The following is a 25,084-nucleotide window of genomic DNA, read 5'->3' as shown; positions in this document are numbered from 1 at the left end:
GCCGCCTGCCCAGTGCAAATGCGTCTGCGAGCCGCGTCTATCGTCGCGGCCGATGCAAACTGGGCGCGAGCGAAAGGGTTCCACAGGTTTCGCCCTGCCCTTGCGACGCTGGACGCCCGTCGGCGAGTTTCCGGATGCGGGTCGCCTGCCCCGCCAACGTATAGCAACAAAAAAAAGTGTTCCGCTCGGCCGCAAGGTCGATGACGGATGGAGAAAAAAGCCACGCAGTATATAGCAGCAGCCGCAGCCGCCGCCGCCGCCGCCGCCTTGATCCAGCGCTTTGCCTCAATGCGGGGCCGTTCATTCCGAGAACTGCCACGCAACGCGTTAACCTGAACGCGCTATGCACGCGCGCTTTGAGTGTGGTCTGTCGGGGCGCGTGCGGACTGAAGTGCACGTAGCGCTTCCGACCGCGGTCACGGTTTCGCGCAACTTGGGCAGTCCGGGCGAAAATTCCTATGCGGCGGTGCCGCCAACATGTGTCGAGGAGAACGCTTTTGGGCAATGAAAATGCGAGCATTGAGTGTCTTCCGTCCCCATTTGTGTGCGCGCAGTCTGAAAACACACTTTTCTATAGAGTGCGGTCGATCGAGTGGCTGGCTGCAGACTGCGTGAGTGTCCGCACCAGCTGTAGTATATAGCCGCTGGGTAGCTACTGGGTTCCATATATATGTTTGTTCTATATGTAGCGCATGGACCAAGCATGCAGCGTGACCCTGCTTGGTCTTATTGCGGCGCACGCCTGCACGTTTTCTTTTTCTTTTTTTTTTTTTTTGCGATGTATGAAAACCAAATCGGCCCATTGACCACTCTTCTAGACAAGTGTGTGTGTACGATGTAGAAACTTTTGGAAAGATCAGAGAGAGGTGGGGGAAAATGAGAAAGCGGCGTTCGGTCGGTTAGCCTGCATTGATGAGGTAAGGCGTGATGAAGAGCCCGACAGCGAACGCATGCACATAAGCGCCAATCGTTTACCACACAGCCAAAGGCGGTCATAGAATTCAAATAGCGCTCAAAGAATGTAAATCAGCTCTGTGTTAGGTTTCCACGTCTAGCCTATTTCCCGGTCAAGGCCGCAACTTCTATTGTAAAGCATACAATAGCAACTTCTATTGTAAAGCATACAATAGCAACTTCTATTGTAAAGCATACAATAGCAACTTCTATTGTAAAACATACAATATCAACTTCTATAGTAAAGCATACTTGCCTGTCGTCTTTGCCGCATCATTAGTGGTCACAGCGTAAGCTGCGGCTCTCGACTCTTTGTACACAACCAGAACTTTACTTGCATTCGCCCGCCTTGATATATTGCAAGGGATTTCCATCTTCCAGTGTTTTAGCTTCTGCACCCACACGTGTAGTCAGCAGAGTTAGTAGTCCTGCTAATGGGCAGCAACTGGCGGGCTCGATTCCCAACCGCCGGCGACCGCGTGCCACGGCAGCGGATTGCAAGAAAACGCCGCTACACTGAGAACCTCAGATTGTCGGAATTATAGAGCAGCTGTCTGCAACGACGTCACTCATGTACAAGCAAAGCGTGACTCTATACGGCCGCGAAGCCCTACGAGTCCAACAAGGTCACACACAATTCTCCCCGTTCCGTGTAAATGCATTAAGGTAGCGACGCATGTATACTGCATCCGTGCTTATTATGCCGTGCCCCGGAGTTCATACTATGGGCAGAAAAATAAGTATAACCAAACGGCAATTGGAGCAAACGCCAGTGATAAATGCTACACGCTCGTTCTGCAGAAGGAACGTCAAGCGTGTACGTTTTATCGCCCATTCGTTTACGGTGACGGCTGCTAAGAATCTGTGGTATCAACTCTTTTGCGCGAAATTCTAACTGGGCCCGTATCATATTTGAGACCATTTCTTTATATTTTTATATTTTTATTGTATTTTTATGCGATTCTTTATATTTTCTTCAAAATTGTGGAGCCTAACATCCCGAAGCTGTACAAGTTGGCACCGCGTCAAATTTCAACCACCCGAGCTCCCTCGACTTGCACCCGAAGCAAGGTACGTAGACAAGCACTTCTGCCTCAGCCCTTGCGGAAGACAGCCGCGAGTCGAACCCACGACCTTGTTCCCAGTACTGCAACTCTGCAAATGCCATAATGATTACGATGGTGCTTAAGTCAGTGACGGCCCCTGTATGCTGCCGGCCGAAGTTCAACAAAGCAGACCCTTTCCCGCGGCTGTTCGAATGCCCTTCCTATACCTTTGAGATTGCAGCAGAAATGCGACAAAGAAAGGCCGCATTACGTGGGATACATTTCCCGGGTCCAAATCGTGCTCTTACGGCGTCCACAGACCCACTACTAGCACAGACGACCCTATACTTATTGTGCCAAGAATTCGCTGCACCACGTTGGATCTGTTAGAACACGAACAGTAGACTGTTATCAGCAGTGTTGTAAAGAGAGTCCTCTTTTTTTTTTAACCGATAGTTATCAAGCGGTGTTTGGGATCCGACTGCTGGTACGATCTGTTGGGAACTCGGCGCTGACGCCCGTGGTTGTACCTGGGTCGCAAGCCCCAAGGGTAGCGTTGGCCTGGCGGCCTGGGGTACAACTGCAAGCATCCGAAGGTCCCGGCAAAGCATGAGTCGACTGGTAACAACGAAACAACTTGTTTATTTTAACATCGCAAAGAGTTGGCGGTCAGGTTTGACCGAAGTAGAGAGACGGGAGAGCACTTCACTCAGCAGAAGAAATCGGAGCCCTCCTTTTGGCGTCCGGGGGCAGCTGTTTTTATACTCTCGCAGTTGAGGGCAAGAAGGAACCCCTCAAAAGACGAGCACGTGAATGTACAATGGGCTAATGGTGACGCACACTGTCGTAGCGCTGCGCACGATCTCGTAGCACCCTGTCGTGGCGCTGCGCACGATCTCGTAGCACCCGGTCGTGGCGCTGCGCACGATCTCGTAGCACCCTGTCGTGGCGCTGCGCACGATCTCGTAGCACCTGGTCGTGGCGCTGCGCACGATCTCGTAGCACCCTGTCGTGGCGCTGCCGGTCGGACACAATGACTGTAATGAGAGGATGGTCCCGGCTTTGGCATCGCCTGTTTCGGGCACAATGACTGGAACGAGATCCCTGCTTTGGCATCGCCTGTTTCGGGCCCAATAACTGGAATGAGATCCCTGCTTTGGCATCGCCTGTTTCGGGCACAATGACTGGAACGAGATCCCTGCTTTGGCATCGCCTGTTTCGGGCCCAATAACTGGAATGAGATCCCTGCTTTGGCATCGCCTGTTTCGGGCACAATGACTGGAATGCGAGGAGGATCCCTAGGCGGTCGCATCGCCGCAGACGCGCCTGGAAACACCTGGCGATGAGTGTTGCGGCGACGACGATCGGGCCAAAATGTCTGCCGCCCCGCCGCAGACGCGCCGGCAAAACCACGTGTCGCAGGCGAAACGCAACAGACCGCCCCGCCGGGGGAAGGAGATCCCGATGGACAGGGGACTGCATCCGCTGTCCGGAGGGATGTCGCTCGATGATGCTCATAACCGAAGTCGGGCGTCCCTTGACGTTTCTTGAGCGCAGCGCACAGAGAAGGCCTCGTTCTCTCGTTCAGGTTCGCACGGGACACTGCAAAGTGACTTCGGGAGAGTTCACATTTTTGTTCTCGTTCCCGGCAAGCGTTAGAACTACGCTGAAACTCAACCGCTCAGTCAGCAAGCACGGCACAACCCTCACTAAGCCCTGCCAGGCTCTTTCCCCTTTTTATACCACTGCCTAGTTCCTTACAGTAGTCTAGCATCACTCAGAACGCGTCCACAAATTGAAAAATTGCACTAGAAAGCATATCATCACTTTGAAACACTAAACAAAAGCAATATGTTTAAAAAAAATCCTGCCTCAGGAAGAAAAACATCAGTAACAAACAATTTTGAGGCTGATTCCTACGTTAGGGGCTTCGACTTAAGCCATCGGCGTTACCGTTGAGACTCCCCTTTTTGTAACGCACCTCAAAGGAATATTGTTGTAAAGCGAGGCTCCAGCGCAGGAGGCGGCCATTTTTGGGAGAGATGGTCTGCAGCCATTGGAGAGGGCAGTGATCCGTCTCAATGATAAACCTCGAGCCGGCTAGATAGCATGACAATTTCTGAACGGCCCACACGAGACACGCACACTCTTTCTCGGTGGCGCTATACGCCTGCTCACGACTGGTCAGCTTACGACTAGCATACAGGACGGGGTGTTCTACTTCTCCATTTTCCCGTTGGCACAGTACAACGCCCATGCCTCGCTCACTAGCATCGCACTGAACAATGAACCCTTTTGTATAGTCTGGCGATCGTAGCACAGGCTGGCTTGTTAGGGCACTCTTTAGGGCGCTAAAAGCTCTTTCCTTTGTCTCGTCCCAGACGACTGTTTGAGGCTCTGTTTTTCTTAGAGCATCCGTCAGGGGAGCCGCGATATCAGAGTACTACCTAGGGATGTACCTCTGATAGTAGCCGGCGACACCTAAGAACGACCGAATATCGGTCTTGGTGCGCGGTTGCGGAAAGTCTCGCACAGCGGCCACTTTTATTTCAGAGGGGCGGCGACGACCCTGACCAATCACGTGACCGAGGTAGACAACCTCGGCCTGTGCTAACTGGCACTTAGGAGCCTTGACTGTCAAGCCCGCTTCGCGCAGGCGGGTTAGCACTGCCCGCAAGTGTGCCATATGCTCAGACCAGGATGCGGAGAATATCGCTACGTCGTCTAGATACGGTAAAGCGAATTCTTGCTGTCCCCGCAACACTTTATCCATGAGACTTGAAAAACAGTATGGCGCGTTCTTCAAACCAAAACTCAACACTTTAGGACGGAATGTTCCCATTGGTGAAATGAACGCCGCATACCTACTAGCCTCTTCTGTAAGTGGAACCTGCCAATAACCCCTGACAAGATCTAGGGTGGAAATAAACTGAGCGCTACTAACTTTCTCAAGGCGCTCCTCGATGTTAGGGATCGGATAAATTTGATCCTTAGTGATGGAATTAAGCCTGCGGTAGTCGACGCAAGGACGAGGTTCCTTGCCCGGTACCTCAACTAAAATCAAAGGGGAGGTATAATCACTCTTACCTGCCTCAATAACACCGAGCTGTAGCATTTTCTTTACCTCAGCCTCCATAATATCGCTCTGGCGGGGTGACACCCGATACGCCTTGGATCGTACTGGCTCTGGGGAGGTAAGTTCTATATCATGAGTAAGTACCGAAGTCCTACCAGGCCTCTCAGAGAACAGACCTTGAAACTCTTGTAATAGCTGGTGTAGTTCGGTTTTCTGCTCAGGCGACAGCGGTGCTTTACTGATAAGGTCACTAATGACTTGACCGGTGTCTTCCCTGTTCGTCACTGAGCCTAGTCCCGGAAGCTCGACCGGAAGCTCTTCAGGAACGTTTACCATCATGCACACCACTGCTTCCCTTTGTCTATAAGGTTTGAGCAGATTACAGTGGTAAACTTGCTGTGCTTTCCGCTTTCCTGGCAGACTTACCACGTAGTTAACGTCCGACAGTTTCTGAACAATTCGTGCTGGGCCCTCCCACTGCACGTCTAGTTTGTTGTTTAGCGATGTGCGCAATATCATGACCTCATCGCCAACCTCAAAACGACGGGCCCTGGCTGTCCGATCATAATAAACCTTGGCCCTCTGCTGGGCCTTTGCCATTGCTTCACCTGACAACTCCTGTGCCCTTCTTAAGCGTTCGAGGAGCTTAAGTACGTACTCCACCACGACTGGGTCGTCGCCCCTACCTTCCCATGATTCTCGAAGCATGCGAAGCGGAGATCGAAGCGAGCGACCGTACACCAGTTCAGCTGGCGAAAACCCCGTAGCCGCATGCGGCGCGGTCCTTAAAGCAAACACCACCCCAGGCAGACACAGCTCCCAGTCAGTTCGATGTTCAAAACACAATGCTCTCAACACGCGCTTCATGACGGAGTGGAGCTTCTCAACGGAATTCGACTGTGGGTGGTACACTGAGCTGTGTAGCAGCTTTACCCCACACCTTTCGAGAAAAGTTGTCGTCAAAGCGCTAGTAAACACTGTGCCCTGATCTGATTGAATTTCTGCAGGAAAACCAACTCGCGCAAATATGGACAGTAGTGCATTAACTATCTCAACTGAGCTGAGTTCTTTAAGCGGCACTGCTTCAGGGAACTTTGTCGCTGGGCAGATCACAGTCAAAATGTGTCTGTACCCCGTGGCTGTTACCGGCAGAGGTCCCACAGTATCAATAACGAGCCGTCTAAAAGGCTCCGTAATGATAGGTACCAATTTCAACGGCGCCCTCGATTTGTCCCCTGGTTTGCCCACCCGCTGACAAGTGTCACATGTCCTCACGAAATGGTCTGCGTCCCGAAAACACCCTGGCCAATAGTACTCTTGCAAGAGACGGTCCTTAGTTTTCTTAACTCCTAGGTGTCCGGACCACGAACCCCCGTGTGACAAGCGCAACAGATCCTGACGATAGCATTGAGGCACGACCAGCTGATCGAACTCCACTCCTCTTCGGTCTAGATACTTCCGGTACAGGACTCCACCTCTTTCCACAAAACGCGCAGTTTTCCTGGCGATACCGTCTTTGACATTGCAGCGCACGTTTTCCAGGCTGCCATCCTTTTTTTGCTCGGCTATCAAAGCCGTCCGGCTGACTTTTAGCAACCTATCAAGTCCGTCTGACGTAGGCGCGATGAGCAAATCAGTAGATAGCTCTTCTAACTTTCCCGCGTCGGGCGTTTCCTCTCCAGTATCTGGCGCCTTTAACGTTACAGACTCAAGTTTATTCAGTTCGGGCGTGCTCGGAATATCAGCTTGCTGCGCCTCTGACCCTTTTTCGTTGTTTGATAACGTCGGCCCCGCAACTACCGCCTTTGCAGCGAGCTCCCGAACCTTCGACCTGGTTAAGGCCTGAACACTAGCTTCACCAAACAAAAGCCCCTTCTCGCGCAGGAGGTGATCGGACCTGTTTGAAAATAGGTACGGGTACTGGGGTGGCAGCATAGATGACACTGCCGCCTCTGTCTCAAGCGCTCCGAAAGGTCCTTCAATAAGCACTTTTGCTACCGGCAGACACACGCTATGAGCTTCCACGGCTTGCTTGATCCATGCGCACTCGCCCGTGAACATATGGGGTTCTACGTAAGATGGGTGAACTACATCCATCGTAGCTGCGGAATCGCGAAGCACTCGGCACTCTTTCCCGTTCACGAGGAGGTCTCGCATGTAAGGCTCGAGAAGCTTCATGTTCTCGTCCGTGCTGCCTATTGAAAAAAACACAACTTTTGGTGTTGTTTCCGGACACTGCGCCGAAAAGTGACCCGGCTTCTGGCACGTATAACACAAGCGCGCTCGCCTCATCTCGAACCGCTTTCTGCGTTTGGCTGCCGCCGTCTCTTTACGTTTGGTCGGACTGCTTTCACTCGCATCCTCACTACGCGTGTCCCCCTTAAATCTCATGGGCGTGAACCTTGGCCTCTCAAACTGGGAGCCAAATTCACCCTTTTGACCGTCCTTAGCTCCGCGAGCTTGACGCGTCACAAACTCCTCGGCTAGCTCAGCGGCTCTAGCCACCGTACTCACGTCTGGCCTATCCAAGACCCAGTATCGCACGTTCTCCGGTAACCGACTATAAAACTGTTCTAGCCCGAAGCACTGCAGAACTTTATCGTGGTCACCAAACGCTTTCTCTTCTTTGAGCCACTCCTGCATGTTCGACATAAGCCTATACGCAAACTCTGTATATGACTCACTTCTGCCTTTCTCATTTTCCCGAAACTTCCGACGGAACGCCTCCGCAGACAGCCGGTACTTTTTTAGAAGACTCGATTTCACTTTGTCGAAATCCTCTGCTTCCTCTCTATCCAAGCGAGCGACTACGTCGGCCGCCTCGCCGGGTAACAAAGTGAGCAAGCGCTGTGGCCACGTTTCCCGAGAGAACCCTTGCTTCTCGCACGTTCGCTCAAAGTTAACCAGGAACAAACCAATGTCCTCTCCAAGCTTAAACGGCCGCATCAGGTCAGTCATTTTGAACAATACGCGTTCTCCTGCACCGTGTGCCTGACTTCCATTACGAGCGCGTTCCATCTCTACCTCAAGACGCTTCATTTCCAAAGCGTGTTGACGCTCTTCTTTTTCTTTCTGCTCTTTAAGTTCGCGCTCCTGTTTCTCTTTTTGCTCTTTAAGTTCGCGCTCCTGTTTCTCTTTTTGCTCTTTAAGTTCGCGCTCCTGTCTTTTTGACCTCTCCTCAATAGTCTCAAGGCATTCCGACAGCTCGTCATCCTCAGCCTCTAACTCAAGAATAGCCTTTAGCAGTTCTGGTTTTCTGAGTTTGTCCGAGACATCCAGACCCAACTCTCTTGCAAGCTCCAGCAATTTCGGTTTGCGCAACGACTTCAAATCCATGGCTGCTCTGAATGCTGCTTTCTCTACTGCTTACTATTGTCTTGCCGCAACTAACCCGGCAGCAACGACAACCACAATTACCAGCTCTGTTTCTGACACTAACAAAAGCCTGGCAAAGCTCAGAAGAAGAAAGTCCCGCACTCACCAAACCTCGCAGGCAGGAATTCCGCGCAGTCGTTCCGCTGCAGGCAACCAGTCGTCACACAGGGCTCGTTGCACTGCTCCCGGATCGTCGTTGAGCTGCTCAGCATACTGTCAACTGCATCTCTTTGCTGCTGGCCTCCGTTGTCGCGATCTCGCCGCTGGCAGACCGTTGTTTGAAGTCGTAGGCGATCCCACCGCTGCCACCAGATGTTTGGGATCCGACTGCTGGTACGATCTGTTGGGAACTCGGCGCTGACGCCCGTGGTTGTACCTGGGTCGCAAGCCCCAAGGGTAGCGTTGGCCTGGCGGCCTGGGGTACAACTGCAAGCATCCGAAGGTCCCGGCAAAGCATGAGTCGACTGGTAACAACGAAACAACTTGTTTATTTTAACATCGCAAAGAGTTGGCGGTCAGGTTTGACCGAAGTAGAGAGACGGGAGAGCACTTCACTCAGCAGAAGAAATCGGAGCCCTCCTTTTGGCGTCCGGGGGCAGCTGTTTTTATACTCTCGCAGTTGAGGGCAAGAAGGAACCCCTCAAAAGACGAGCACGTGAATGTACAATGGGCTAATGGTGACGCACACTGTCGTAGCGCTGCGCACGATCTCGTAGCACCCTGTCGTGGCGCTGCGCACGATCTCGTAGCACCCGGTCGTGGCGCTGCGCACGATCTCGTAGCACCCTGTCGTGGCGCTGCGCACGATCTCGTAGCACCTGGTCGTGGCGCTGCGCACGATCTCGTAGCACCCTGTCGTGGCGCTGCCGGTCGGACACAATGACTGTAATGAGAGGATGGTCCCGGCTTTGGCATCGCCTGTTTCGGGCACAATGACTGGAACGAGATCCCTGCTTTGGCATCGCCTGTTTCGGGCCCAATAACTGGAATGAGATCCCTGCTTTGGCATCGCCTGTTTCGGGCACAATGACTGGAACGAGATCCCTGCTTTGGCATCGCCTGTTTCGGGCCCAATAACTGGAATGAGATCCCTGCTTTGGCATCGCCTGTTTCGGGCACAATGACTGGAATGCGAGGAGGATCCCTAGGCGGTCGCATCGCCGCAGACGCGCCTGGAAACACCTGGCGATGAGTGTTGCGGCGACGACGATCGGGCCAAAATGTCTGCCGCCCCGCCGCAGACGCGCCGGCAAAACCACGTGTCGCAGGCGAAACGCAACAGCGGTCATCTCGAATGCACGTTATCAAAAGGGGGTAAAAAAAGGAGCGAGCGTACTCACCTTGCAGATCCTCGGGTCCCTCAGGTAGTCCATCCTGCGCGCGAACTTGGGGCAGCCGACGATAAGTGCTCCCGCCGATCCGGCACCTCCGGTCCCCACGGCGCCGTTCCTGGAACAGTGTTCGCAGCACTGAGTCTTTCCGCTCGCCAGACCCATGGTGGCGGTGGCAGCGGTCGGCCGCAATCAATCACAACGCGCGCACTGCTCGCGGCAGCAGACGGAGAGGCCGCTTCCGCAACAACGTACGCGCTCGTCTCGAGAGCACGCAAGACCTTCTTCAGCCGCTGACAACGCGAACGGCGAAACAATAAAAAACGCGCAGCGAAGAGGAACGCGTCTCTCCGGGAAAGACGCGGTTCTTCGTGCGCAGCCTCTGTCCACCGTTGACCGCAAGACACGACCGCGAGAGACGGCACGCCTCCAAGCACTGGCTTTTTAACGAGAGCTAACGCCCCTGCGGTCCGTTCGCGACCGCGCGCTGTTCAGGTTGAGCGTAAACGCCGAGATGGAAACTCCTGTCCGGTGAGCGGTCCAGCAGCGATCGACGCTAACCCTCCCGGAACATCAACCGCGTGGTTTGACCCGCCGGAAGGCAGAAAGCCCGGGGTTTCCCGCTCGGCTTTGGAAAGAACTCGCCGACGGTGACTCCTTCTCCGCAGAGTACAAGACGACGCCGGGCTGGCCCCTCGAGTTGACAACCGTCTCCTCTGTCCGTTTGGACGCCTGGACAACGACGTACTCCGGTGGACGGACGTGGACGTGTACGAATGGTTTTTCGCCGACGGTGGGACGTTGAGAGGAGCAGCGCGACGAGGCGCTTGCGCCGAGGAGCGCTGGCTGTTAACTGTGAGAGAAACGGACTGCACTTCGTCGACGGCGGTCGACGCTGGCGCGAGAACGAGGCTGGCCCCGCCGACTGCGTGCGGAACGAGAGAGAGGAGGAGACGAGCGGCCTTTAAAGAACTGCCGCTGGCTTTACGCGCCACGTAACTGCACGCACTCCCCGACACGGAGAACCCGCACTCTCCCTCTCTCTCTTTCTTTCCCTGGCTCTGTTTCTCAAGCGTGTAGAACGAAATACACCGCAAGACTGCTACATACTGCTGCTTCTGCTTGCAGTGTTCGCGGTGTCTAGGCGCGCGTGTTGTACGGCCTCCGCGAGTCGAGTGCCCGCGGAAAGAGGGCACTTCTCTTCCTCGTGGACCCGTGTCGTACACGGTCTGCGGCTCGTTGTTATCCCATGCTGCCGTTTCGTGAGAACGCGCGTTCGCGTGGGAGACGCACGCGGCCACGCGTCGGCGCGTTAACGCTTCTGGACATCGGTACGACACGCGATGTGCGCTCCGTAATCGTGGCCTTATAAGGGTATAAACAGACATTCGCATGCACCGCGACCTGCCCGGACTAAGGAGAAATGAATGAATGAATGAATGAATGAATGAATGAATGAATGAATGAATGAATCGTTCATCTGTTTAGGGAGGATCATCCCCCTAGCCTCACCTGAAGCTGAGCAGCTAGCACTGGGCGCCGTCAGTATAGTTTGGTGGGAGACATAACAGGAGTCGCCCATTAACACGCTGGGTCTGAATATTAGCGTCGAGCAAGGTCCGCCACTAATTCAAGTTTGGAAGAGAATTATCGCCTGTCACGCCGAGGTGAAGCACGGACATCATAACGCAAGACCAAATCTCACAAACGTCAATGCCTCAGTTCGTGCAGCGGGAAATAAATGCCATAAGCCGTTTCATAGCTACAAAAGCTCATCACGTGCGGTAACTGCATATAGCGCCTATACAACTATATAGCGTAAGGATATATCAGCTAAATATATTTGCGTTTGTGGTCATATTGCGGCAAACCCTTCTGGTGAGCTCTAGAAGAAGGCGAAGGATAGTATAAGCAGGCTACATGCTATAGGGCGGCTGTTCACTGCCAGTGTATTTCTGACATCAAAGCTGTTCGGTCGATGTGGTACGTGACAACGTACGCGTTTAATTTGCCTTAAACATAGCACAAGGCAATGCGACCAGGGACAGCACAGATAATTCGTTCCGAGAAGAAAGCCAACAAACGGATTGCAATTACAGCCTCGTGCGAAACGCCACGTAATAGTCTCAAAAGAAAATGGGGAGAATGTGTGTGTGTGTGTGTGTGTGTGTGTGTGTGTGTGTGTGTGTGTGTGTGTGTGTGTGTGTGTGTGTGGGGGGGGGGGGGGGGGGGGTGTCGCCGCCGCCGCCGCCGCCGCCGCCGCCGCCGAAAGCGTCCCACCTACACAAACATTCGCTGCTTTGGCGACTTCCTCACATATCAATGCAGCCCTTATTGATTATAAACGGCGATCTATGCGCGTGTCTATGTATGTATCATAGAAACAACAGCGCTTCAAGACGGGACACCGGGGAGGAACAGAAGGAACCACGCACACACTGCGCTGCCCGTCCTGTGTCCGGCCTTGAAGCGCTGTTCCTTCTGTGATAATGAATCAACTAGCTCGTCAGTCAATCCGCGCGCGCGCGCGCGCGTGTGCGTGTGCGCGCGTGTGCGTGCGCGTGTGCGTGCGCGTGTGCGTGCGTGCGTGCGTGCGTGCGTGCGCACGCGAGTTTCAGGCACAATTTAGGAGTAGTTTCAGTGTTTAATAGGCAGACTGCACGATGACTGTATGTGTGTACGTGGGAAGCAGAAACTACTACGATCACTGACATTCAGGCGATCCCGTAACATATCCTATGTATTTCGCGGTCGCTTAAATATTCCCTGGTTAACCTTTACGATTAGGAGAAAAAAAGGAAAGATAATCGTTTTTATTCTGGGAACTTCAATAAGGCTAAACAGAAAGAGACACAAATAAAAACAACACACGGCACTATGTGGTGTCACTTTTATGTTTGTCACTGTCTTTTTAACGCTATTGAGGTTCCATGAGCGACGCACTAACTATCTTGAATGAATGCCATAATCATGTTTTTTTTTTCAACAAGCGTGCTTTTCTGATAGAACAGAATTCGGTCCTTTAAGCACAGATAAAGAAAACTGACATTTTTTTACGTGCCAGAAAAACAGGGATCTGATAATGAATCACGCCATGGCTGAGGGCGCACCAGATTAATATTGAGCTATTCAAAAGGCGGAGCGCGACTGGGAATAGGACAAAGAAACACAAACCACATCACAACGTGCACCCAATGCACGATGCACCAGCGTTGTCGCATGCCGCTACCATATCGGAATGCAACCTCCGCGGCCAAGATTGAAACGGCAACCCCGAGCTCAGCAGCCCAACGCTATACAGTCACTGCACTACATCGCAGTGGGTGGATTTAAAAAAAAAATGACCCTTTCGCCCGCATTGCGCTCGTTCACTAAAACCGCTATCAGTCGTTGTCAATGGCACAGCAGCAATGTGACAAACGCGCTAAACCAGTCTGACGCAAGCACGTCAGGGTTCATTACACACCACTCAATGAGGAGAGCTCGGCGGAAACGTGCAGAAAACCAAAGGTTAGATCGCACCTCTGCCTTCGGCCATGCGTCCAGCACTGCATTACGTTATTGCTTCTGCGTAGAGTGCGCCCAAAATATGCGTTCACTGCAATTACGGGCATGAGTAAACAGAACAAAAAGAAATCTTTTATGCAATTATTTTTTTAAAGCTGGGGCCAGTGGTTATCGTCACTGGCTGCCGTTCATTTGCCTCTGGTGCGTGTGATTATCGTTATAAACAACACCAAGATCATAGGTATCTGTCTCATGCTCCTAAAATTACCGCTGCAACAGACCAAACTGAAAAAGAAAAAAAAAGCGACGTGGTTATTTGGAGCTTAGCAGTTACGGTGCACCCAAGTGACCTCAGTCCACCACGCACCAACACGACAATCCTACACAATGCACAGGTTGCAATTTACTGTAAAGACGACAGCTCTACAGATTGAAGCATGTCATTGTGGGACCGTGCACTCCCTTTTCGTCTTGAGATCTTTGATAAAAAAAGGAAATGAGAAGAAAAAAAAATATTGTGGAGAAAACGTTTTTTTTATGCGTGTTTCTTTAATTGTTAGTTCATCTCCCATCAGCGCCCGAAAAACTCATCCTCAAAGACCCACTGATGTAGCTTATAACTCTGCGGCCGCTTTCTTAAAAGCTATCGTATCATTTCACCTCGCCCCATCTGATCAGGTTCGAGTGTTCTCCACTGAGTGAGAAAACTGAAGATATTTCCTGCGCTTTCTCTCCCTTCTCTCAAATTGATAAATCTCGTTCGGAGCCGTGGTAGCGCTTCCAAACGAATCTCATCGCCATTGAGGAATCGACAAAGCAATACACTGCAGTTGCGTCAGTAGCGTTACATTTGCGTAAAATAACGTTCCAAATTCATCACTTTTCGCACAAACATTCTTGTGATTAGCGTGTGTGTATATATATATATATATATATATATATATATATATATATATATATATATATATATATATATATATATATATAGAAAGAGAGAGAGAGAGAGAGAGATGCCCAAAAAATAAGAATATTACGAAAGGTACCCACCCGTAAAAGTAATCCGGCTACATGCGTCAGTGAACCCCACGTGCAATCTGGCTTTCGCTCCGCCTCCCTATCAGCTGTGTGCTTCGTGCGCGCCAAAGCACCTCACCCGGCTAGGTTTTGAGCGCCGAGCGTTATTACTCCACGAAGCCCCAAACCCCGAGGCACAGATACAGGGCGCGTTCAGCAACCTGCGGCATTTCGCTGTTCACGCTCTGCGGCAGCTGCGATCGCAGCTGTGGTATGCGTGCGTTCTGCTCGTGCAGCTACAGGGCCTTGGTGCCGTACGCTAATCAAAGGCCAGGCACGCATGTCACACTGGAATCCACGCCTGCTTCCACCAACAGACAGATCCACAGCCCTCGCGGTCGATGTACTATCGGGTCGACAGTTCCTGTGGAACGCCTCGTTATAATGCACGTTGACGTGGCCGCTTGAATTCGGCATCAAGACCTCCGGAGGCTAATCCTTCAATAACAGCCAACTGCGCAACTCGTCGTATCGGCCATTTTTTTTTTTTTCACACAATGTGGAAGTTGCCAGGAAGTTATAGTACACCGAATTGAAATACTAATTAGGCGTGCCCTGGGATATGTATACGGCGTTATTAGCAGAGCGCGCCAGAAGTTTTCTAGCACACGTTCACCGTGGAATGCGTGCATCAAACATAGCGAACATAGTTTACGGGGTCAGCAGTGTAAGGTGGACGCCGCACAAACAAATCTCGGCCGGGATAATGCAGCCATTCCATTCCAGTTCTTCTCTTTTTCGTTCTTCGTCAGTGGTCCGTACGTGCACGTTACCAACGGGATCGGCCGGCAGTGAATCACAGGAAAGAATAGAAACGAGCGGTACGAATGGCTACATTATACGAGCCCTGAAACAAACTGTAAAACAGAACTACAATTAACAAGTTAGGACAAGCCGAACTACTACATGTGCCCGCGATATCTGTTTGTTTTCATAATCCTAACAGCCTTTTTTTTTTTTTTGCTGCTGTTGCTTTAGTCGGACGGAACAGCAATAAACATACGGTTTTTCCCCTTTTTTTTCCTTTTGTTTGAGGCGCACCAAGCACCTGCCATGATCGTGCCAGGAAACGTGTCAGGCATGATGAAATAAGCGCCTCGATGCGAATAAACGGTTTTTGCTATCGTTTCTATTCGAATTTAGTTCTATTGCGCATAGAGTTTCATACAACGTAAGAGGGACGAAGGGCGTAAAAACAGTGCGAAGGACAGGGCGAAAGCAGAGACGATGTACACAGCGATGACTGACAACCACTCCTTATTGCATTTTTTTTTCAGGGGCTCAGTCGCAAGTCACCTGGCAGATCCCTGCATAAACTGTGGTTGCACAACTTGTCTTAAAGAATGTACGCTGCTGCGACTTTACCCATAGGAACGTGTTCGTGAAATACGTGAAGCTTACCTAATATACGAACCTGGTGATTCGTGTGTAAGTGTGCCCTCTGTATCTTTGCATTGCAGCGAAATGCGCAACTTATAAAATATCTGGTAAACTGCAGACAACCTATGCATTGCAACTAAAATGCAATTAAGAGTGGTTATCAATCAGTGCTTTGTATGTCGTCTCTGCTTTTGTACTATCCTTCACGCTTTTTTTGCCCCTTTCATTATTAAAATTGTCCCACAGCAGGATTCGAACACAGGACCTCTAGCATATACAAGTCCAATATTGAAACCATGACGCCATGGACGCTTTTTATTTCTTTAATGTCGGCAAAACTCAGAGCACGTAAGTACACCCAAGCGGAAATGCCAAAAAAATACAATACTTCGAATGCCAGCACAACACGAGCTGGACTTCTTGAAGTTAGAAAGGTTTCTAGTGCAGTACGTGCAGTTTCTGCACCAGGCACCCACTCCGAAACAGAGCGCTGTGTCTTACACACTCCGAGGAAAAATTGTTCCAACCTCGCGAAAATACTCGCAGACAGCTTTTGCATCAACATCATTGTGGCGAAAAGCCAACCGAGATGTCCATATTCTATGCAGGACTGCAGCGCCGTTAACACATCAAAACGTGCACCATCGTCGTTTTCTTTTTTTTTTTTTTTTTTTTTTACTGCCGAATACCTTGTGCATCGACAAGCGGCATAGAATGTCCTTATGAATTTCTCGCAGACAAGCGAGCGCCTTGACACGCACGACGCGTTTCGATTACCTCGACTACCTCGACTACCTCGACAGGCTGAACCCCTGCATGCAATTAGTAGTGATTGTGCACGTTTGCACAGTATTATGCACTCGGAAAACTATAGATCGCTGTGAAATTTAAGGCGATGAGAAAGCGTACTAAGCAAAGCCACAAGAGCGTCTCGGGCCACAAGCACGAAGATCAGACAAATCAATGCACTACCCACCGTTCCCATGTTGGCTGAACGATTGCAGCGCCAGAGTTCCTTCCAGTAATGTTAACGGAAAACTCTATGGTATTGGCTACTTGATCCCTATCTCACAATACTGTACACCGTACCTGTTGCTATTCTTATTCGCTTGCGTTGCGTGGGCACGTCCGTGCAGATGTATAGCCACGCCTGGGCGGCGCGACGTATAACGCAGTCCAAAAAAAAAAAAAGAAAGAGAGAGAGAGAGACGCATAAAAATAGACGGGAAGTGCGCCGTCTCCATTTTGTGCGTCTCCTTACTTTGGCCGGGCTGACGTCGCGTCGCCCATGCAGGCATGAATTTAGCAAATTTTTCGCGAGTTGCTGCGCTAAAACGGTCGAAATTTGAGGAGACACGTCGAAATCCGTGACGTCACACTGGTATAGCTACGCTACAGTTTCGACACAAGATTCAAGAAAGTTAGCCTGAACTACTAATCACAATCTTTGAAAGTACGTACTGCTCTATAGGCTAAATTCATGTTATGGTTCTCTCTGGCGTTCCCTTAACATACGCAGCCAAAAAGATGCTCGCAGCGCTGGATGACCTCTTCTAGGTAACCCATGTAGAACGGAACGGAACAGAACAGCCTGCGGGCTTATGCAGCCGCCCGGAACCTCCCTGATGCGGACACTTCTGCTCGATGATCTGACATCGGACCTGCGACCTACTTCTCTGGCTCAAAGGCTGAGCCAACACCGGCTTCTTTGCTTTTAAATGTAGACCAAGGCCGCCGCGTCAATAGCCCTCCACTGTTTTTCAGTGCGCTAATTTGGGCGCGCCAAGCGATTTTGCATCAGTCGGCCATGCGGTGGGCGTAAACTAAGAGTGCCAGGGATACGATCCGCCATTTCAATGTCACTTTTTTTGCTTGAGCTGCTAGAAGTCTGTATTCGTGGATACTGGAAAAAATTTACCCCTCTATACGTAGAAGTCTATCTGCAAGATATACGTAGTCTTTGAGATAAATGCGGGAAAAATTTGCTGATTCAGAAAGTAATGAAGACTGGGGCTGCTTTACATTAGAGGTAGTATTGCGCCATACTGGTCAAATAGTACCGTATTGGTGGCAGTAATGTTGATGCTCTCTCGATAGACCGCCGACAGCAACGCCCTTATCTCCGGCGAAATTTACACTAGACTTCGCAGGGAACGAGGAATAAAAATAGCAAACGCAAATAAATATTTCCCCTGCAGAAAAGAATTCCAGTAAAGCAATAAACCAACAGTTAATGAGCTCAGAAGAAAGGAACAAATGACGTAAAAACACAGAAGATATCAAGTACATTTCCTCAAGAGAAATACTGCGTACTGCAATAAACACGAAGCAAATATACTGTTGTAAATACAATGGAAAAGCAAAAAAGAAAACGGAGGAAACAGCTATTCTATTTCCTCCAGAAAAAAAATAAAGGTGGTATACCGTAAATACAAAATTTATATATTATGGTCAATATAAAGGACAAGTAAAAGGAGATAGATAGACAGCCTACTTTCATTAATCAGTACAACGAACGAGTTAATGGAACGTAAACACAGGAAACAGAAAGTACAAAGGAAAAGAAAGAAGAAAGTCAAATCTATTTTCGTGCGGACACGAAAGTAAAAACAAGAAGGAAATAAAAGCACAGAGTATGTGGGTTGAGTTCAAATACTCTGCTTGTTAGTGTTTATGAATATTGCGTGTGCTGATTTCTGGCGACCTTTCTTCGCTTTCTCTTTATTTTATTTTCAATTAATCCAAGAACAACGGCGTGCAAATATGATGCGCTGCACTGGCTGATAGGTGAAGCAAACACCTCAATACAAAAGAACCACAAACTGCGCGTGCTCTGTGCATGCAACTGGCGAACTGGTAGCCGTACAGTGCAGCTGCCACTTTTGGGAACTTCTGCCGTGAGCTGCGCTGTAGAGGACAATCGCAGGGACATCGTGGACAAGAGAGCGGCTGAAGTATAGATCCGGGCGTTGAGATGGACGACAACGTGGGCCGTGGCTGCACGGTTCAATGCTTTCTTTTCGTTTTCTTTTTTCTTTCTTTCTTTTTGTCTCCTCTGTACACTGGTTCGAAGCACAATGCGTGCCGCTTGGATAAACGTTTTCGAATTGCCGCGACTGCCGCAAATTCAGCAATAGCTTTTTCGAGAATGAGCTATCGGAAAGCAGCCGATGCAGCTTGATAAGAATAATGGCGTTATTCGACGTGCAGTTTACGAATATAGTGCACAGATACGGAGAAATTTTCATGCACGTATAGAAGATGCTTAATCAGCGGGAACGTGTGTGCCTGCATATAGTGGGATAGGCTTCCACGCCTTGACAGCAGCATAGCTATTATTTCTTTCCCTCAAGAAATTACTACTAGGCTGGCGGTGAGTAAACCGTGACACAGCAGATCATTATGGTATTTAGTAAATTACAACTTCAAACTTCTAGTCTTTAGCAAAGAAACAAGACAGCATGTAAGTGAGGTTTTCTTTATAGTTTATAGCTATTAAAATATAAGCAGATGAGGGCACTGATGCTTCGGAACGATGGACGAGGACAGTTTGTGCTAATCCCGTCGGCGATCTTCTTTGCGCTAATGCGCCTGGCGCAGAACCTTTCGCTAAATAAACTCAGACAAAATTGTTCAGATCCAGCACATTGCGTCCCACGGGATTGATGTTTAGTAATATAAGAGCGCGTTCTGCTCTGCTTGGAGACGCCAAACGTTGTCACCGCCGTTGTCAGTACGCCCTTGTCACCGCGTACTGAGAAGATGATGGCATCCATTATTGACCGTGTACGCTTTACTGTTTGTCTAGTAATTTCAGCGAGCTGGCCTACTGGCTGCAGTGGAAGTGTTTATTCCGCTGACAAGGGAATACATCGATAGTTGCAAGTATAGCGATCTGTTGTGTGTGTTTCTCTTCTGTCTGTCCCGCCAAAGTGTCGCGCAATGCAACTTCTAGCTTCAACAGAAACGCTGGTTATGCGGTGCCCCCAAAAACGTTTCCGCCGCGGAACATAAATGGCATGGCCGAGTTCAGAAGTGCAAGCGACTCTTCCGAGGCTGCCGCATAGTTATCGGCACTTGCCCACCGTCTATCCCCATTCTCGCTCATCAGGCAACCCATGAGCTGTTACGATGTTCTCGTGGGGTGCGCCGACTGCAAAGTAATTCGAAGAATCGCTTGTGTGTTGAGCACCCGTTTGCACCCTATACATGTTTGAACCGTTTCGTAGTGAGCCGGTAACAGCTATTGTTTTTTTTTTTCGGTTTAGGTTCTGTTTAGGTTCAGGCATGTTTTAAGAATATCGGTTTGGGTTAGGGCTCAGTTCCGGATAGAATTCCTGTTCGGATTCGATTTTCGGCACATACAAGTTCGGGTTCCGTTCGGCACCCTGATTGGAGGCACTTCAAGTAAAGCTGAACCGTCCTCCCGCCTTGTCTATTGTGTATACAGCTACCACGCGTGGATATCGCGGCTGTTCAGTTACCTGCCTCGGGACCATTCTGTACTGCTCCGGAGCAGTGAGAATTTCCAGGGAGAACTCATCTACCCTATTCAAAAGCATACAATAACTAAAATTTAGCCCGAGGGGGTGCAGGTTTACCATTCATTAATTGCTCTAGGAATCATATTATATGTGTGTATCACCTATCTCAACCAACATATTGTTCGGCCGTCAGCGAGGCAAACATTTGTAGCTTTTCATTGAGCCAGCTCCTCTGATTTCCACGAGGGCGCACATGCTCTGAAGTTGAATGGGCTTGAATTCGAATGTTCCCTATAATACTGGTGACCCAGTATAAAAAGTGGCAGTACTTGTAGTCGTGCAACAAGGAACGCCCGACGCTGCTAGTCGAGTCAGCCGCAGAGGATGAATTTGTATGTTATGGGGTACTGTATCTCGTTGTCTGTGCGTATGTAAGTGGAACCTAAACCTTACAGGAACAGCAACCTGACAACTTCAGCTAGTAATTTGATTTCGGTAAATGAAAACCTAAACACTCTAAAGCTTATCAAAAATACTGGCGAGATCCAAATCGCCCTAAATTATGCACTGTGACGCTTGTTTTTATTGCCCAGTTGTGGTTTTGATACCTGCGACCTAGACGCGTCATGACGTCACGATACACTGACTCTCTCCGTTCCTAGGATTGCTACAGCAGCGACCAGCGAGCGAAGCTTGGAGGAAGACGCGCACCACTCTAGTTTATTATTATTATTATTATTATTATTATTATTATTATTATTATTATTATTATTATTATTATTATTATTATTATTATTATTATTATTATTATTATTATTATTATTATTGAAACGTTATCATAGCTAGTGTTATTGGTGCGCAACACCAGCAAACTTCGCTCTCTCTGATGGCGTCATGATGATGTAGATGGCCTTGGGTCCGCCATTGTGAGACTAAATTTTAGCGCTAAACTAAGGTATAAGCGTTTCCCAGCCTCTGTACTCGCCAAGCGTTATCCTTGCACACACGAGGAGCGTACGTGGTAAGAGTTTCTACCGCGTGAACAATCTGTGTCAGTGCACACTTTAGCGCTGACTAACAAGCCACGTGAGAGTCTACACGGTTTATTATTTCCCGCGACACCGCGGCATGTGAAGACGCCCGATGATTCGAACAGCTTTGTCGCAGCTGTATATAAGCTGTGTGTTAGTGGTGCTATAAATAGCGAAGGCTACTTGTAGTGGTGCTTTCAGGTCTGGCGGACACGTGCTTGCGGCACGACCCCCTCTCTCATTTGTGTTCTTGACATGCACCTCTAGGCGAATAAACCACGTCACGCGCTGAATGGCTCCTTAGACGTCATGTGACAGTACTCTGTGGGCGTGGCTTTGCCTCGGTATGCTTTGTCCATGCTGCACCAGTCGTTGCCTGATACTAGCCTCAGCACCCGTTACGCTCAGCTAAAGAAATGTGCCAGGTACTTGGTATAATGACAGATCGAGAGAACTGAAAGCGCTTGAGGGTACCTAATTTGCGGTCCAGTACTGCCTTGCTGGTGCAATAACAAATCTCCGTCAGCCCTACTCTATAGGCTGAATGAAGTGGAAAGATTTTCCTGAGAAATCGTCGTTGCTTTGTGCTCCGAGCTGAAACAGCGAAACATATTGAGCCAGGGCACGGACGCGACATAACTGGCACATATCGTCGTCCAAACTTTGATTTGTTGAGTTGACGAAGAGTCAGAAGAGTGCCGTCCCTCGTCTCACTGACTTGATACCATCGTCCTTGAACAAAGGAAAACAAGTTTTTCAGATCACAAACATTTTCCTTCGTTCATGTACCGCGATATGAATGAGGGTCTTTAATGATGCTCTGGCATATTGTAATTCCAGAGGCTCGTGTAATTAATCTAACTTCGTAGTCTTGCGCGGTCCCGCGTTTCGCCAACGCTGCAGATTACCATTAATATAACGACGCGACAGACCTCGGGGAGTGGGCTATGCGGGTTTGCTGTCTGATTAACCACGTTTCTACAATAAAAACACAGGCACAGCCCGCAGATAACGCAACGTCCTTTAGTCTGGCGTCATTTGCATATTATATCCGATAAAAATTCCGGCGTCGAATGTCGCTTGAGGCGACTCGGACGCATTAATTTACCGTGTTGTCAAAGCGCCAAGGCATAATCGTATGGTTTTGGTGATGGAAGCATACAGAAGACTATAGGCGGAAAAGCGGGAAATATTCTGTCGAGAATGACTGAGCGAAATTGACTTACGTGAAATACTTCGTGTAAACAGAGGAAAGGAGAACTAGACGTACTACTACATGAAAAAAATACTTCTGCGTCAGCTGCGTCTTCTGCTATACTAGGTGCTTTAGTGAACACTCTCTTCATGATAAAGAAGCAAGGGACTCAAAGCAAAACGACAACAATCTTTGCTAACCCGAATTGAATGGAGTGTCGAACGTACGAAATTGTGCGATAATGACCAATGAGATTCTTCTTTATATACTAAATTTTAATGTCATAATTGTGCGCGAGACATGGGACGAGTGACCACACAGACAAAAACGACCAACTACATCTCTAACCTCTCGTCCCGTGTTTGGGGATAAATACGAGATGAATTAACACCATCGACTCGCACAAACTTTCACGTACGTAACTTCTACTCATTCTTAAGGTTAACAACTTTAGGGCACACATTAAGAATGTGTAACTAGAGCTCTACTGGTCGCTCCAAATAAAATGATTTCGCTCGAGCACGGCTGCGAATGCTTTTCTGCAAGCGATAGAGTCATAAGCAGCGTTACCCTCACTGTGCGTAATAGAGCCTTAAAGTCAACGCTATCCACCAATACAAAGTCAGTTTACATTGGAAAAGTATTGTTTCAAAGCCTCATAGGTACAGCCTCTCTCTCTCTCTCTCTCTCTCTCATACACACACACACACACACACACACACAAACACACACACACACACACACACATACACACGTATCAGAGTAAACCGAGATACAAGCGCGCATCCGCTTTCATGGGCATCCAAACGTGGGCAGTATATATACTAGAGGCTGCAAATACTAGAGAAGCTAATAATGAAGTGAAATATGTAACTCTGAGTGTGACACTGGAGCGTCGAATACGCACGTGAAAAAACGGTCACAAGTCACGCGGCGGCAAACCATTGCATTAGCCACACATTTCGCATGCCTAGTAACAGTAGTGAGATAGTAAGTACTGCATAGCAAGAAATTGTTAGCTAGACTAAGTATGACAGCATGTTGCAGTAAAATACACAGTGCCATGAGCGACACACAGTCATCGTTATAACATAGAAAAACATGACACTTTCACGGCGTCAATGGGGGCGAAATGCAAAAACGCATTGCATTGGGGGCACGTTAAAGAACCCCAAGTGGTCAAAATTTATCCGGAGTCTCGCCACGGCGTGTCTCATAATCAAATCTTGGTTTTAGCAGGTAAAACCCCAGATTTTATTTTTTAACTTTCACTATGCTCTCGCTAGTACCAGAAAGTACAGGGTTAAATTTACGAATTGGAAAAGATTCCCGTACTTCCCGGTCATGGTGTGATTTAAAACGTGGTTGTAATATTGTTGCTTTGGTACCTTCAAATGAATGACCCGACAGTCGAACATGTTTACACAATGGAAGACGCGATAAGCTATTAGTGTGTGACTCGTGGTTGTTAAAACTGATACAAAAGGATGTTTCGATCTGAACGACGAATTGCATATGACACGCTGAACACTCAAGTAAGGAGATGGCGTTGGTACTGTCGCAAGTAAAATTGCCGTTGATTTTAACAAAAAAGAAATAGATGCTATGCTTCTGGCAGCCTCAGATGCGGTCATATGCACACAAACTTTACGACGCGGTTTATTGCAGGAATGGCAACTGGCAGGGGCAGAGGCCGTAGTTTTAGACGAGATTACTGCCACGCACTGCAACGTACTGCTGACGCCACCGGATCCTTGGTCTTCACTGGTGACTTCAACGTGCATCACCAGCTATGAACCACCAAGTTTGGCGGCAGCCTAACGTATCGACGGAGCACTTGCTTTGACTTGACTGATTTCCAAGCGCTTTGCTGCGTGCACAGACAGTGTTCCCTATATCCTGCTTTCCTATTTCTGTTCCCCCTTTCCCTTTCCCCAGTGTAGGGTAGCAAACCGGACGCTCGTCTGGTTGACCTCCCTGCCTTCCCTCTCTTTGCTCTCTCTCTCTCTCTCTCTCTCTCCACCATACCACGCAGATTCTGGGAGCGGCGATGCTCTTCAGGCGATCGCTCTGAGTAATGTTATAATGCTTCTTGGCGACGTGAGTGAGTGAGTGAGTGAAACAACTTTATTTGGTCCACTATAGACGTAAGCAAACTCAACGTCACCTAGCTAGGCCCACTCGGGGACCATCAGGTGAAACCTGACGGCCCTCTCGCGAGCCCTCTGGACTGCCAGGATTTGAGAGACCTGGTCCTGGGCTCTAATTAACTTCATCATTTCCTCTTGGGTGAAAGGGGGACCGGCAGAGGCGCAGCCCCACAGGACATGTTCGAAGTCCACATAATCACCACACAGAGGGCAGTCCGGGCTTGGGAACCGTTCGGGGTATATTGTGTGCAGCGCCGCGGGGCTCGGGTAAGTACTTGTTTGCAGAAGTCTGGGACTAACTGCCTGGGCCCTGCACAGCGAGGAGTGCGGCAAAGGCAGGAGTCTTCTTGACAGATAATTATGTTTGCAAATTTCGTTGTACGAGCAGAGAGGCCCGGGTCGCCCCGGAGAGGACGCGTTACCCTGCGCACGGTCAGTCAAACCTCGTGCAGCCGAGTGCGCCTCCTCGTTGGGGTTGATC

At 49.5% G+C, this 25,084-nt stretch overlaps 2 protein-coding genes across 8 annotated transcripts in view; one reads left to right on the top strand and one right to left on the bottom strand.

The window, feature by feature from the left end:
* Positions 1-25,084, bottom strand: part of LOC142584962 (NADP-dependent malic enzyme-like) — a 185,666-nt gene that overhangs the window by 76,847 nt on the left and 83,735 nt on the right. For 4 of the 7 annotated variants that reach the window (XR_012828990.1, XM_075695340.1, XM_075695341.1 and 1 more), the window contains exon 2: positions 9,792-9,900. Coding sequence is in view for 6 of the 7 variants with exons in the window: in XM_075695340.1 (XP_075551455.1) it covers positions 9,792-9,900 (109 nt within the window). In the remaining variant the exon portion in view is untranslated. Of the gene's footprint in view, positions 1-9,791; positions 9,901-14,336; positions 14,458-16,719; positions 16,799-16,832; positions 16,928-25,084 lie in introns of those variants that run through there. The other 3 variants (XM_075695345.1, XM_075695346.1, XM_075695344.1) reach the window with 3 other exon arrangements.
* The window catches only part of LOC142584965 (uncharacterized), an 84,930-nt gene that overhangs the window by 11,643 nt on the left and 48,203 nt on the right, over positions 1-25,084 (top strand). The window lies entirely within an intron of this gene.

The sequence above is a fragment of the Dermacentor variabilis genome, chromosome 6 (assembly GCF_050947875.1).
Source record: "Dermacentor variabilis isolate Ectoservices chromosome 6, ASM5094787v1, whole genome shotgun sequence".
Classification (NCBI taxonomy): Eukaryota; Metazoa; Arthropoda; class Arachnida; order Ixodida; family Ixodidae; genus Dermacentor; species Dermacentor variabilis.
Note: the sequence above shows the minus strand (reverse complement) of the source record. Positions and strands in the feature narration are given on the sequence as shown.